This window comes from Polychytrium aggregatum (assembly GCF_025602895.1).
Source record: "Polychytrium aggregatum strain JEL109 chromosome Unknown BJ171scaffold_12, whole genome shotgun sequence".
In the NCBI taxonomy this organism is placed as follows: Eukaryota; Fungi; Chytridiomycota; class Chytridiomycetes; order Polychytriales; genus Polychytrium; species Polychytrium aggregatum.
The window spans coordinates 257386-272499 of NW_026516214.1; the positions used below are offsets into that span (position 1 = coordinate 257386).

A 15114-nucleotide genomic window follows, 5' to 3' on the forward strand; every position below is an offset into this window, starting at 1 on the left:
GTCAGGCAAAGACACGCCCCGGATCCATCCCGGCTGAGCGTGCCTGTGCATCATCTCGGTTTGCATCATCCCGGTTTGCATCATCCCGGTTTGCATCATCTCGGTTTGCATCGTCGAGTTATATCTGTCTTTATCCTCCCGTTCCGGCCAGTCCAGCCAGCCCCGGTCACATCCCTCTGCTCGCCATGTCGATCGAGCTCGGTCTCGCAAAGATCACCACGCTGCTCGCTGCCCTCGGCAACCCCCACGAGAAACTCAAGATTGTGCATGTGGGCGGCACCAACGGCAAAGGCTCCGTGTGCGCCTACATCTCCAATACCCTCACCTGTGCCGGCTACAAGACCGGCCGCTTCAATTCGCCGCATCTCGTCGCTCCCAACGACTCGATCCGCATCAACGAACAGGCCATATCGCAGGAAGTCTACGTCCAAGCCCGAGCCGCTGTCACGCAGATCAATGCCAAGGAGGGCGTCCAGGCGTCGCTTTTCGAAATCTTGACCGCCACGGCATTCTGCCTGTTTGCCCAAGAAGCTGTCCAAGTCGCCGTCATTGAAGTTGGGCTGGGCGGCCGTCTCGATGCTACAAATGTGTGCTCAAGTCCCCTCGTCTGTGTCTTCACCTCCATTGGCCTCGATCATGTCGATCTGCTTGGCGACACCCATGCAAAGATCGCTCGTGAAAAGGCTGGGATCATGCGGAGCGGCGTTCCTGTCGTCGTCGGCCACCAGGCCAACTCGGATGCCAAGTTGGTCTTGGTCGAGCAGGCTACGGCCCTCGGCTGTCCTCTCGAACTCGCGCAGCCGCTAATCAAGATCCAGGACTCGGACGACACTCAGCTTGTCTCTGCCCGGTTTGCCGGCGCCAATATCGAGTTCCAACTGCCTCTTGTGGGCGATTTCCAACTCGAAAACTCGGCCATTGCCCTCAAGGCCCTCGAGTTCCTGCAGCACCCTCGCGCTGGCTTTGCCCTGTCGCCCGAGGCAGTCATCCAAGGCATGTCAACCGTTCGCTGGCCAGGTCGCCTCGAGTGGATCACGGCGCCGGCCGTTGGAAGAATGGTCATCGATGGAGCACACAACGCCCCCGCTGCGATCGAGCTTCGACGCTTCATCGACAACTACCACCGCAGACACCCACTCGCTCCCGCTGCAACCACATTCATCTTTGCCATGACCCGCGGCAAAGACATGGCCAGCGTGTTGTCGCATCTGCTGCGAGCAAACGATCGGCTCGTCGCCGTGCCCTTCAGCCAGCCCGAAGACATGCCCTGGATCCACCCGACACTGCCTGCGGATATCGTTGCCCTGGTTGAGGAGCGATTTGCTTCGGTCGAGTGCGAGGCGGCGGCAGATCTGGACAGTGCCTTCCAAACAGCGGGCACGCCCGCATCGCAAGGACTGGTGGTTCTGTGCGGATCGTTGTACCTTGTCGCCGATGTCTACCGACACCTGTCCCTGCCGCTGTGATACCATTTCCGCCCTTGAGTCCATGAGATTGACGGAATATACTCTTTGGCTGCGCTGAGCCAATCGATCTGGCACACGCACCCAGACGACCGAATGGATGACGGGCGGTGATGGCAAACAGGTCGGCACTGTTACAGATCGACACCTCGTTGCGGACGGGCATGCCGTATATCCTTGGACCGGCCGATTTGATCGTGCTATTGTGGGCATCGATGTCGACCGACCATGTTGAATGGTCTATTGCATTGGCAGCGCCTAGAGTGTCGCTGGATGATGGAGCAGCGCCTCGACTCTATCCGCGATGGCCAGCGAGCTCGTCAGCCCCGGTGACTCGATGCCAATGAGGTTGACAAATCCAGGGAATCCTCGACCAGACTCTTCTGCGACGACAAAGTCGCGAAAGGAGCCGGAGGGTCCAGAGAGCTTGGGTCTGAATCCAGCGGGATGCATGAGAAGGCCAGAGAGGGCAAAGCCAAAGCCGCAGCCAAAGCCAAAGCCAGAGCCAAAGCCAAAGCCAGAGCCAAAGCCGCAGGTAAATACCATGGCAGATCAGCGTAGTTACAAGCAGCAGATGCGACTATCGGTCGCGGCCGATACTGCCAGAGAAACACAGTGCCGTCAGGGCGCACCCACCTCATGCCAGCGTAGTCCATGCAGAGGTCCTCTCGCCGGATCCCACGCAGATAGCGCTGGATGGCTCTGCAGGCCTGGTCCAGCTCGTCTTCGGTGATATCATCGACACTCAGGTTGGCCGCATCCGTCACATACTTGGTGTCGGGCCCGAACTTGAGTTTACCAGCCAGGTCGAGAGTGCAGTGGACACCAAGCCCAACCAAGTTCTTCTCGGGCACGGGATAGATCAACCGAGAGACAAGTGGTTGGTTCCCTCGCAGACAAAAGTATCGTCCCTTGCAGTAGTGCAGGGTATAGTCGGGTGGCAGTGGGTCCAGCAGCAGCCCTGCAATTCGGTCGCTCGACAGGCCCGCTGCATTCACCACGCATCGGGCCTCGATGGCTTCGTCAGAGCCCTCGAGCTGGATTCTGTATGAGGCCGAGCTGCGGGAATACTCGATTCCGACGACGTTGGAGCGATATGCGACCATGCCTCCGGTTGACAGAAAATCCGACTGCACGAGGGAGTCCATGGACGTCAGCATCGACAGCAGAAACAGGATCCGGGTGGCCGCAGCTGCCGGCAATCTGCAGCCATTCTGCCGTCATTCCGTGAAGCGAAGCCTACCGACCTCCAAAGCGCCCATCAGCGCATGCGAGTCGATGATGCCCGTCGAGGAACTCAATAGAACCTCGGTCGACTTGACGTTGGGCTCGAGCTCCCGCTCGCTGGCGGACAAGAACCGCAGCTGCTCTTGCTCCGGATGCTTGATCTTATCAAACTTTTGCTGCAGAGTCGACAGGTAATCTGCCTCATCGGCACTGACAGCAACGATCCATTTGCCGATCCGCGAAAAGGGCACATTCTTGCTTTTGCAATACCGGTAGAGCAAGTGGTTGCCCTGCACACACAGTTTGGTCTTGAGCGAGTCATTGGGATAGTATATGCCTGCATGGATCACCTCGGAATTACGGGACGATGTCTCCATGCCAAACTGAGGATGCCGCTCGAGCAACAGCGTGGAGGCATTCGGATGCGATTCGGCGAGCCGGGCAGCAACAGCAAGCCCGACAACGCCACCACCGATGACCTGGGCAGGCGGCCAGGAGCGATATCGATTGCAGTGGTAGCGACACCCGGCGGCCGATAGCGATACCCGGCCATAGGTAGCGCCGATGAGCCGAGTTGTTGCAGGGCCGTTCCGGAGGGTGTTGTGAAGTCAGATTGCAGGAACGATGGAACCAGAGCCATCGGCGGCGAGTCCACTGCAGCCAATGTCGATCCAGCAGCATCTTCCAGCACCACCACCAAATAGCTGCAGGGCTCTCACCAAATGATCAACAGCGAACTCGCTCGAGGAAGACGATGATGATGCTGATGATGATGCTGAGCGCCCGTGCAGGATACGGGGGATGCAGCTGGGGTGCTGCTGCATGGCAGCGATGGTCCGCAGCGAGATGCTGCCTGCTGTCCTTGGCCAAAGCATGCTGGCAGTTGGTATCGACAGGGCCGCGGGTTTGGGATGGCTTTGATGGCCGAGAGAGGAGCAAAGCCGGTGCCAATCGGGCCTCGGCACGAAATCGTCTCAGGTTTGAGCCGGCCGTGGCCCGGTCAGTTTCGTCCTCGGCATCACATCCCCACGATATTCCAGCCCCGTCGCGGTCTGAGCAGATATGGTCAAGAAATCCAGCACCAAGGGCGGCTCGAGGAAAGCCGCCTCGATGCCCGAGCTCCAGAGAACCACCAAAGAGTCGCCGCTGTCGCAGGCCGTCGACAGCCTGAAGCAGTCGTCGCTCCGGGCACGAAGCTCCAGCAGCCTGAATCTCCCGAAAATGTATGCTTGCCTCCGAAACCGCCGTTCCCACGCTCCCTCGGGTTGCGGCCTCCTGCTTCTCGTCCTCTCTTGCTCCCAGCCGCACTTGAACCTGAGCTCCCTCGCCTCCGAGCTCGGCCGTCGTCATTGTCTCGCAAGGCCGAGCGATATCTCCCTGAATCGACGGCATCGACGCGTGGGTTCGCACAACAACCAGCCCCAAAGCCGAAAGATTTGGCCGGGCCCATGCACTTGGACTGGCTTGCACCGACATGCCGGCGCATCGATACTGCGCTGCACCAGAGCCCGCCACGCCGAGACAGCATTCTCAAAAATATCTGCTTATTCGTGCTCTTTTGTCCTTGATCTTGCCTCACCAGCAAGCCCGTTCGGGAAGGCTCATCTAATACCGGCTTGGGATCTGCCTCGCCTGGAACCCGCATCCTCGAGTCGCTGTTCCAGCTGCTCCAAGACGTGAGCCCAACCACTCCCGAAAGCAACGGAGCTGGCTCTGGTGGTCAGCCGGTCTCGGGAGCTGTCGATACACCCTCGCTCCGCAAGCGCACGCCGCCCAGCGTCATTCCGCCTCCCTTCAGCCCCGTCGGCGGTCTGGTTGCAAATGCCCCCTTCAGTCGCAAGAGCAGCGAGACCAGCATCTCGGTCTCCGAAAGCAGCGCCCGGTCCAGCGTCACCAAGTTCTCGCTACCCAGCTCGGCCTCAGACTTGGACATTACCCCCTTCGGAAGCAAGAGCCCCCAGATCTCGTCCGAGAACCGGCGGCGGATCGTCAAGTACTGCCTTGATCTGAAGCGACTGCTTGACAAAGAGGGCGGATATGTATTTTCAGGTTGGCTGCGCTTGCTGTTCTTCCCCAGTGTGTCGTTCATGCGGCTGGTTCAGGCTATCACCGCAACTGGCTCTGCTGCAGAGCGCTGCCTTGTCTGATACCGAGGGCCAGAGGGACACTTTCTAACAATGGGCTGCGCCAGACTCCACATTGCAGCGCTCGCTGTTCTCGACAAAGTCCAGCGTGAATGTCTCGATCCTGTTCAAGTGTCTCAAGGCAGGTTTTGCCGAGATTTGTTGCACGGTTGCTGATAGTGAAGGCGATGAGACGGCTGCATCATTTGCCCCTGTACTATTCCTCAAATGTGGTTCCCTTGACTGCGCTTCTCTTCCCCATGCAGGTTCTGGTTGACATCGATGTCGCCATCATCATAACAAACATCCTCGTTCGGCTCACGCAACACACCGAGTCTAGCTCCTCGAATATGTCGTTCATGGCCAAGCGCGGGCTGTGCATAGCACTGCTACAGACCTTGCGAGTCGCTCAGGCCGAGATTGTCAAGCTGCAACAGATGCAGCACCAGATCAACAGCTCGTCCACATCTGGAGGCAGTGCACTTCCTTCGAACTCGGGCTCTCGTGCCGACGAGCTTGCCACAAACATATTTACCCTCCTGATCAAGCTCTCTCGATACGGTATAGTGAGCTTGCAGAGCACACAGCGGAAATTGCTCCTGAGGAAGTCTTGGGCCGTGGGTCTTTCCGACAGGCTGATGAGCATATATTTCTGGTACCCAACCATGTCCCACACCGTCCTGGGCATGTTTATCAACAGATACAAAGTTTCCTCTGCTGGCACGGTATGTGCCATGTGGATTACCATCCTGCGGATGAAGCGCCGCTGCTTCCGATGTCATGCTCTGGATGTTGAAGATAGCGCTCATGCTCTTGCTACCCCCGTGGTGTGGTCGTGAGACTGGTCTGCGGTGTATCTGGCTGACTTTGTTTTCTCATAGGGTGCACTGTTCCGTCGAGATCATTATCGAGTTTGTCCAGCGGTTTCAGGAGAAAAAGGACATATCGGCAAGCTTGATGTCCTTTCACATTTTGAAGTTACTCTCAGCAAAGAACGGTGTGTGTCAGGCACTGGTGGCATGATCTGCTCAGCATAGCCTATCCGCGGTCTGACTCTCCTCTCATCAGGATGCAGCTTGATGTGCGACTGATTCTTTCATCCTTGCATCCTATCGCACTGCTCAACCGAGCAGAGAACAATGCGCTGTCCATGCACAAGCGTGGCCTCGTCGAAATGACTTCATCGATGCTCAAGACCCTGACCACCCAGAATAAGGATACATACAAGCTCGACTGTCTGATCGATCTCCTGACCATCTTTGCCAAGATTAGTACGTGCAGCTGCTAGCTTGTGACCAGACTGCGTCGATCGGTTGCTTTTCGATTTCACTGGAGAAGAAGGGAGGAGGCGCTCTATCAGGTCATATGGCGGCTGATATCGGCATATCACAACCACCTCGGTTGCGCCGTTGCCCCGTGCTCAGAAAGCGCCATTCGTATATCACGGGGCATTTGCAGCTCAGTCAATCCACAACTGCGGTGGTTATGCTTATTGATTCGTCTCTTTCCCATAACAACCGACGGCGATGATGGTTTGTCGGAAACCTGCTGCAGAGGGTGTGCTGAGTGAAATTCTCAAGTCTCTGAGCGTGCGATACTTTATTGGCCTGTTTGCGCTCTCTGGATCCGAGAGCATGCACAAATCCCTCCTGCGGTTCCTCAAGATTGTGGTTGACAATGGTACACTTGCTGGCTCAGCTGTACACTCCAATTAACGTGCATCCCACGAAGCCACAGACGGTTTCTATATGCTTACCAGCCCATTATGGCATTTGCTCCATATAGACGAAGGACGCAGGATGTTTGTGAATGCCGACGGCTTCGGAGTGCTCATGTCTTATCTCGAGTCTATCATTAAGGGTATCGAATCCAACAGCTACTCCATATGCAACTGTAACTCGCTAGTTCTCGTGAGCGCATACGAACAAGATGATCAGCAACTAACTTGGGCGTTCCCTCTCGGCTCCTGATGTTTATCTACTCATCCATCAGAGTCAGAACAGTCGGCTGGATCAGCATACTCCAACATCATTCCGCAACTAATCGTCACGGTCATTCGCGCCGCCGTGCCCACATGCGAGCTTCCGTTTCTCAGCGAGCATGTTCGCTACGAGTTTCCCCTGCCGCTATCGTCTGACGCAGAGGTAGAGGCAGAAGCAAAATTGGAACCGTTTGAGCTTCAAGAGGAGGAAGAGAGAGTGCTGATGTACCTCTCGCCCGAGTTTGAGATGACGGGAGGACAAGCGCCCGAGGTCGTCAGCGACGATTCCTGCTCCCCAGCCGTGCATTTCGCTCAGCCGCACGCCACATCGGATCAGTCGTGCGGGCATAACTCGACTGAGGAGGCAGAGCCGTTCTTTCGGAAGAGCAACAACACATCACGGTAAGAACCTGCCGCAGAGTGAAGCTGGCTGCATGACAACAGCAAGTGGTCCTGCTGATATCGCCTCCATCCTCGTGTCGCTTGCTAGGCGACTGATCTGGGAGCAAACGAGTCGTCTCCTTCAACCGGGCTTGTCTCAGAACATCCTTGTTTACGATGTTATGAACGATAGCGTCGGTAAAGCGGCTCGTGCCATGGAAGGGTAAGTGCAGCCAAAACGTATACGGGGCAAAGATGCGCCGGCGATGGCAGACAGCGGTGCGGTGGATTGTGGAGGCCGTTCAACGAGAGTCCGATGTCATTATTAGCGCAGCGCTGGTGAGTGCGAAGGACCTTTATTGTATCTACTCACTGGGCGGTCGATCGCATGGCCTAGGACACTCATTTTCGAATCCCGGTTCGAGAGCGGCAATCTCCAGATGGCCATCAAGGTAAGCCACAGACGATAAGACTTGTAGCCATATTCACAGCCCACAATCCTATTTGCAGCAAGCAAGCTGCTGTAGTTGTATTGGAATGAGGTAGTCGGATGCCGAAATGTGGTCGAGTGATAGAGCGGCGCGATAATTCTTGACAAGTTAAGCAGATAACATTGGGGGGATGTAGCACTGACAGGGCCAATGCATGCAGGTCTCGGAAACAGAATATGATCTGATGCTGCAGAGCGATATCAATGCCGGCTTTGGAAAACACAATCAGGTAAGCGCTTTATCATCCCAAGCCAATGGGCGCATGCGCGCTGTTTGCGAGGTTGGCCAAGGTTGGGGCCTGTTCTTCAGCCGTGCAACGAACGCCTTCAGCAAGACCAACACAATGGGTGGCCGTCTCTTTGGCAAGTGGTTCTACTTTTCAATCGAAGGTATGATGTCAAATGTTTCGTACAAATTCAACATCATCAACATGAGCAAGGCCAACAGCCAGTTCAACTCAGGTGGGCCGTGAGATTTCAAAGAGCAGATCGTGGCATGAGTCGTGATCGTTACTCGCTCACGCCTGTGGCTCGCTGACCTGATGGGCACCTTCTGTTCCAGGAATGCAGCCAGTGATCTATTCAAAGATTGACGACTGTTGGAGGCGCATCGGTGACAATGTGCTCTATTTGAGGTTGGCGCTGCTGCTGAGCGGAAGTTTCTGTTTGTTGATGAGCATTTGCATTCGTCCCAGCGGTGATGAGAAAGAGCATGTTGGCCAAGGGACTGTTCATGTCACCATCGTCCACCGAGTCCAACAACGATTCACACGGGTGATACGTACACAGAAATCATTACCGCAAGTGCCCTGGCGAGAAGAACCCAAACGCTTGGATCTCATATTCCAGCGCCATTTTTGTCATCCAAGTCAAAAACGACAACGATGTGTACTCTCTGGCGTATCACTATCCATACACATACACTGATTATCAGGTGGGGATTCCTGCGGCTGGAGTAACCACGAAACACTGCTTGTCGACTCAGATGCCAAAAGTAGAGGGGCTCGGTTACGCTTCACGGGGCTGGCAGCCCAAACGAGTGCCCTACTGACAGTACTAAGCATGCCACTAAACATCGATCGACCAGAAATTCATGTCGAGAGTCAGCCTGCTGCCGAATTTTGACCTCAAGTGTCGGCGGCAGCTGCTGTGTAAGACGCTCTCGCACAATAACTGTGATTTGCTCACGATCACGGCTTTCGACCCGGGTAAGCCTGGATGCTCTGTGGAGCAGGATGCGCTCCGGTTTTGTCGAGTTTGATGCTCCCCATTCGTGGCTGGCTCATTCCTGCTTATACCGCTGCTTGTACTGAGCAGAATCCTTGGGTGCCTCTCCGCTGGATGAGCGCAAGTATATCTTCCTCAGCTCTCGGGTAAGCCGCCGATCGATGGTCTCGCATCGGCCGGCTGTCCTTGGCCATTTCTGGGCTGACCTCCATTCTGGCTCAAGGTACATCCTGGAGAAACAAACTCTAGCTTCATCATCGAAGGTGAGCGCTCGAGAGAACGCTCGTTTCCTGCCAGGCGGCAAGACTGTTCAACCGCCGCCGAGAATGCCATGCTTTGCCCTGCTTGGATATTTGAAGCTGAATCAGGCCCTTCGGACTTTATCGTGGATCTTGCTGAACCAATGAACCCCTAGGAGTGATTGCCTTTCTGCTGAGCGACGAAGCGACAGCCATCAAGCTGCGATCCACATGTATCTTTAAGATCATCCCGATGCTGAATCCGGATGGTGTCATCAACGGCAGGTATGATACGGGAGCTGTGGACTCGCGGCAACGAGCAGGCGACACAGTCCCAACGACGGCTATCTGCGATGATGCGAAAGGACTGTTTCCGGCAAAGTAAAAACACCCGATACTGTCACAAGGCCAGGGCTTGGCTTGGCATGCTCTGACAATGGTACTGGCTCTGCTGGTTTGTCTCCCAGTCACCGATGCTCGCTCGCAGGTGTGGATCTCAACCGCCAGTGGCAGGCGCCCATGCTCAAACACCACCCGACCATCTACTGGGCCAAGAAGGTCCTGAGCCATCTTGTGGCCAAGGGCAAGCGGCCGTTACTATCGTGTGACTTTCACGGACACTCGAAGCGAAAGAACATGTTTCTGTTTGGGTGCGAAACCCTGGCTCCAAACGATGGGCTTGAGAAGGTCGGCATCCATGCTGCTGATGGTGTGCAGATGAACGAGGAAGCAGAGCCGAATCAGCTGCACTCGGGCGGCCTGCATTTGTCCATCGGCAGTGTGGCAGCTCACCTTGAACCAGCGCATCTGTTCGCGAACGCTTTGGTATTGCCGTCTACTGATCACTGACATGGTACTGATCACTGGCATGGTACTGATTATATCTGTAGATTTTCCCTCAACTGATGTCAGATCGCTCCTCGCTCTTCGATCTGAGCCAGTGCAAGTACGCCATTGAAAAGTCCAAGGAGGCGACGGCCCGGGTGGTCATCTGGAGAGAGCTTGGCGTTGTTGCCTCGTATACGCTTGAGAGCACATACTGCGGCATCGACATTGGGCCGCTCAAGGTATGCCGGACATGCATTCAGCTCGGAAGCGAGAGATGCACGGGTGCCAGTGGCCACTGATCCGGGGTATCAGAGCAATCATGGTGCTTGTGCTGGAGTACGCTGTTGCAGCCACATCCGGTGACACTGCCGGCGATCGCTCTAACAGCTTGGTGGATGCACACGCGGCAGGGACTGCAAATCAAGCCGAACGACCTCTTCCAGGTCGGCCAGAGCTTCGCAAAGGCCGTCATGGTGATGGTCGAGATCTTTGGACCCAATGTGCCATGCAATGCCGTCGCGGGGCAGGACGGACCAAGACAATCGTCGTCGGGCGGCGGCTTACGAGGCAACGAGAGGTAAGCCTGAGACGGCCCCGCATGCGCCGACCATGAACGAGTGATGCACTTTGACGTGCTGGTGGTCCATCTGGCCGGACATTAAGTTGCTTGGCACTGCATCTGGTCGGGCATCGAGTTGCTTTACCTTACATCTAACCGCTCCGAAACCCGCTTGGCGCCGATCTTGGCCGCAGCTCGGATGAAGAGGGAGGCGAGTATGGCCAGGACGACGCCGACGAGCTGTAACGCCAGACGCCAGCAGCCAACTCGGCGCAACAAGAGGCTTGTCACCAAGGCAACGGCGAGCCGCCAAAGCCAAGAGGGCACCGACAGCCCTGAGTGCAGGAGATGGGTCCCGGGAATACATCCCATTGCATGCTGATGCTGGACGCATCCGGGTGGCCTGCGATGTGGCCTGTGCTGGCTTGGACCATCCTGACTTGGACCATCCTGGCCACCCCGTCTTGCCCACGCCGACCATTTCGTCTGCACGGTGCCCAACACCCCGCCGGCTGTGTCGGCCCAATGCGATGCCCACCAAGCGACAGGTCGAGCAATGCGACATGCGACGCGCCGGGCGGTGCCGCTCCCAGCGCCGGCGGCCGCTCTTGGGCGCCAGCGCCTTGGCAGCGTCGCCCGCTCAGCCAACGCCCGCCCAGCCACTGTGTGGCCGTGTGTGGCCATGTGCGCCGCGGCTTTAAAGCCATGTCCCGTCCCACCTCCCACGGGCTCAGCGTCCGTCCTGCTCCAGCATCTCTGCCTGCCCAGAAGCAACCCCGTCTCGAGATCCATCTGCACCCAGCACCTCTGTCCAGCCGCCATGTTTGTGGGAAAGCCTACTTCGCTGCTGCTCGTCGCGGCCCTGGTCGCCAACGCTATCGCCACCCCTCTCGTTCCCCGCGACAACTCGGTCGGTGCACCAAACTATGTGATCGATAACGACGACTATGCACCCCAGTCGTTTGGCAACAACTTTGGCGACAGCTACAGCAACTTTGGAGACGATACCAACAATGGTAACAACAACAACAACAACAACAACGGTAGCGATGGCAACGACAACTCCATCATCACTGACCTGAACAACGGCCAGCTGGGCGAACCCGGAAATGTCAACCTGCCCGACAACTTTAGCGCCAACGACGGCAACAACGGCAACAACGGCAACAGCTCGCCCGTGGCCAACTTTGTCCTGGATCCCAACGACAGCCCTGCTCCTCCCAGCAATAGCAACAGCCAGCAGGGCAGCTCCAAGGCCGCCGACTTTTTGTTCGCTTCGCCGAGCCAGCAGCCCAGCAACTTCCAAATCGATGAGGACGACGATGCCCCGATCAAGCCCCTCGACCACAGCTCCTTTGTCACTTCGAACGGCCTTGGCAAGGTCCTGGCTGCCAACGATGGCTATGGCCCTGACCCTTCCAGCAATGGAACCGTCGCTGCCAGCACTTCGTCCGATAGCGGCTCTTACATGAACATGGGTGACCCACGGGTCACCATCGCTGCTTCCGTCATTGGTGGCGTCGTTATTGTCGGCTTCCTTGGCTTCATCGGCGTGGCCATTCGCGATCTCTACCGTAAGCGAGGTGCCCGGGTTATTCCAACCAAGGAGCAGATTCCTCCCCCGCCTGCTCTCACCCAGGTTGAGGTCGAGGCTCTTCCCATCAAGAGTGACCCCATCTACACGGATGTGTATTCCACCGGCAAGCACTAGATTGCGCGTGTGAGCCTGTCTTCTTACTACTCGCCTCTGTCCCGGCTCTGCTCTTGCAATGCCTGTTTGCCGCCCAACTGTCCCGGACTTTCCCTCGACTTGGCCTGCTGTCCTGGCTTATTTTGCCCGCCCTCCCGTGCTTCTCTCGGCCGGTCCGTGCCGAAGCGATGCAGCTTCAGGCCAGCCTTGCGTCTGAGACAAGCAGTCTCATTTTAATCTGTACATCTCTCCCCCCCCCCTGACCGTCGGTTGCATCATTTCACAACGTCCTTTTTATAATCGCACATTCGTGTGCTGTTGCGCATGCGCTGAAATACAGCCCATTCGAAGTGTACAGTTCGAAAGGATGCACCTCGGGACACTTGGCGTTGGCTTTGCTCTTGCAGTGTTATGAAAGCGAGGTTTCGAAACGAGAGGGGGGGGGGCAAGACGACGGCTCGGGTATCGAGCCTCGGATATAACGGGGCACCCCGGTTTGAGCATTGGTGACTGTTCTCACTCAAAACATCGCGCGCTGGCCATGACCATCCAGTGATGTGTTTCTGGATCTGAATCAAGGACGCTTTCTCGCTCAGATGGCTCCCCGCAAGCGAAGGGCATCACCCAGGCGACCAAGTGGATCCAGAGCATCCACAAGGTCCTTGGTCTGCAGGAATGGATGAGTGTCACACCGGGACCCGGCGACAGCGATTCAAGCGACTCGATCCCCACAGCAAGCGACAGCGCACTGTCCACGAGATGTGCAAGCGAGCCATTGACTAGGCACCAAAGGAGACCAACATTGCGATTGTCTTTGAGAATGCCTCCTGGAAACCAGGGAAGGGATATGCTTCCAGTCCACGGAGACTCAGGTTCGCCAAGTATTTCGCACCACACACGGATGACTTCTGTGGCTTGTGTGAATCGGGCGACTTTGATCCACTCGCCAAGGTCTTCCAGCGATTTTGTTCTTTGCCCTCTGTCCTCTCTCACACAGTGAAGCGATTTGGCCCACTTGGTCGTTGTTGGCCGGGTGCGTGAAATGACCGACTACGCCGTGTTTGTCCGAAGGAGATGATGGATCCCATCGTTTCTTCAACATGCCATATGTCTCACGTTGCCACACTCGACCGGTGCCTGGTTTCAATTATGGAGACTCGCGGCGGCTCCGCTTTGGTAGGCGGCGCCTCTGGCGGCGCTCCGCTTTGCTTCTGAAGCCGAGCCATCCGGGCCTTGAAGGTCTCTCGGATATGCAAGCCAACATCCGGGAACTGGAGCAGGATTCGGTTGAAGTCATCCTGCATCAGCTTGTAGACCAGCAGCCTCGTCTTGGCCTTGACCGTGGCCGTGCGCGGGGCTCCTGTAATGAGCGATACCTCTGGCCAGCAGTCCATCAAAACTTTAGGGCACAGTTGCTGTAACGAGTGGCATGTCATCCCATCATAAGCAGTCGGCATATACGCTCTTCTGCAGGTCAGGCTCCACAGACCTCCGAAAAATGACCCGTCTTCCATTTCGGCCACCACGCTGCCCTTCACAATAACTGACGCCTTCCCCGTTTGAATAAAGTACATGTCGGATCCGTCCTGTGGGCGATGTAAGATTCAGTTCCGGCTCAGCAAGCGAACGCACCGGAACCGCTTCTCGAAAGCTGGCTTACCTCGCCTGCGCTGAAGACAATCTCGTCTTCGATGTAGTAGCCCGATATCAGCGCCATGCACAGCTCCGTGAGAAAGAGCTCGTCCCGGCCGTCGCACTTGTTACGCCGCAGAAAGTCGACCTTCTCGATCAGTCCACGGCAGTTGAACAGAGCAATCTCTTGCAGCATTGATCGATTGAGGTCATTCAACAGATCCTGTTGGGAGTACACGCAAGCGCTCGTTGGCAACAGCCCGACCGAGCATTCGCTGAGCGACGATGTTTTCGAAGGCCCTGCGCCCGTGCACCATCAAACTCGAATACGGAAGCCGCCCCAGTGTCTCGAGCTCAGCGCTCATGGCATAGTTGTCAAATGCATGGCGCCATGGCGGTCAAAACGACCTCGTACCTCCTGAAAGATCTTGCCCTGGTACTTGACCCGAAAGTACCGTCGGACCTTGACGCGAATGGCTTCGGGGAACCTGTTGAATCTCAGATACTCGTTGACCATGTCGAGCTTTTGTCGATAGATTCGTCCGGAGGGATCGATGCCCATGACGAGTGACGAGAATGTCCCGATGATCAACCAGTACTGATGTGGTTGCGGTCAAATCGATGAGCGCGAGTGGGATGCACGGCTATGGCGATGTGCACCTGCCAAGGCCGCCATTGGTAGGGAAGAGGCATCTGTTTGCGAACGAGGTAGCTCTACTCACCAGAATGGCCGATACGATCGTAAACACCATAAACATTGTCTGTTCGTTGATCATGCTGATGCTAGGCGCAGGAAACTCGGGTCAGCGGGGAGCCGATCTGCCGTGCGCTGTCCACTCGTCATATCACTCCAGCGGAGCCACCATCCGCTCGCCACATCTTGCGTTTCCAAGTGGCATTCTCAACCCAGCCTCCCTGATGTTCCAATGACACCATCCTGTTTCGCTGGCTTGCTACACAGGACGACTTTGCACTGATAGCTTACTGTAGTCGTCTGACGTTGAGCGGGAATGTGTTTGAGACTGCAATAAAGAACCCGTAGGCATATTCGGCTGCGATTTGGACGTAGATCAGCAGCTCTGGGGTCTGGCCCCTGTTCTCCATCATCACCCATACCATGCACGCCTCCCAGTGCATCAGAATGACGAGCAGCACTGTCGTGGAAATCAACGCCCACAGCAGTTCACCAATGTTGAAGAACTCCTCCAGCATATAGCGAAATTGGCGGAAGATCTGGGACTTGGAGATCAGCTTGGGAAAGTGCCGGGTTCGGA

The 15114-nt window shown here is 56.4% G+C and overlaps 6 protein-coding genes across 6 annotated transcripts; 4 read left to right on the plus strand and 2 right to left on the minus strand.

Moving 5' to 3' along the window:
* Positions 1–54: 54 nt before the first annotated feature.
* On the plus strand, positions 55–1711 carry BJ171DRAFT_40119 (Mur ligase). Its single transcript, XM_053107208.1, has one exon. It carries the CDS (start codon positions 186–188, stop codon positions 1464–1466), a length of 1281 nt encoding a protein of 426 aa, XP_052968129.1. The 5' UTR covers positions 55–185; the 3' UTR covers positions 1467–1711.
* A 10-nt stretch (positions 1712–1721) lies between these two features.
* Positions 1722–3514, minus strand: BJ171DRAFT_580124 (FAD dependent oxidoreductase; the record flags this gene model as incomplete). Its single annotated transcript, XM_053114014.1, has 4 exons — positions 1722–1896; positions 2100–2593; positions 2711–3169; positions 3410–3514. The coding sequence occupies 4 exons, from the start codon at positions 3512–3514 to the stop codon at positions 1722–1724; spliced, it is 1233 nt and encodes a 410-aa protein (XP_052968130.1).
* Positions 3515–5090: 1576 nt separating this feature from the next.
* On the plus strand, positions 5091–5868 carry BJ171DRAFT_40140 (uncharacterized protein). Its single transcript, XM_053107211.1, has 3 exons — positions 5091–5374; positions 5514–5538; positions 5695–5868. Exons 1-3 carry the CDS (start codon positions 5164–5166, stop codon positions 5834–5836), a joined length of 378 nt encoding a protein of 125 aa, XP_052968131.1. The 5' UTR covers positions 5091–5163; the 3' UTR covers positions 5837–5868.
* A 1761-nt stretch (positions 5869–7629) lies between these two features.
* Positions 7630–10488, plus strand: BJ171DRAFT_40212 (uncharacterized protein). Its single transcript, XM_053107215.1, has 11 exons — positions 7630–7717; positions 7827–7895; positions 8034–8127; positions 8228–8300; positions 8455–8599; positions 8753–8873; positions 8983–9038; positions 9116–9155; positions 9308–9416; positions 9599–9818; positions 10022–10488. Exons 2-11 carry the CDS (start codon positions 7851–7853, stop codon positions 10256–10258), a joined length of 1140 nt encoding a protein of 379 aa, XP_052968132.1. The 5' UTR covers positions 7630–7717; positions 7827–7850; the 3' UTR covers positions 10259–10488.
* A 754-nt stretch (positions 10489–11242) lies between these two features.
* On the plus strand, positions 11243–12694 carry BJ171DRAFT_498497 (uncharacterized protein). The gene has a single exon (XM_053110381.1). It carries the CDS (start codon positions 11339–11341, stop codon positions 12227–12229), a length of 891 nt encoding a protein of 296 aa, XP_052968133.1. The 5' UTR covers positions 11243–11338; the 3' UTR covers positions 12230–12694.
* A 360-nt stretch (positions 12695–13054) lies between these two features.
* Positions 13055–14600, minus strand: BJ171DRAFT_498499 (cyclic nucleotide-binding-like protein; the record flags this gene model as incomplete). The annotated part of the gene is made up of 6 exons (XM_053110382.1): positions 13055–13080; positions 13206–13586; positions 13698–13794; positions 13869–14063; positions 14256–14438; positions 14563–14600. Coding segments are annotated over 5 exons (779 nt in total), but the record flags the coding sequence as incomplete, so codon positions are not given.
* Between the last annotated feature and the right edge of the window lie 514 nt (positions 14601–15114).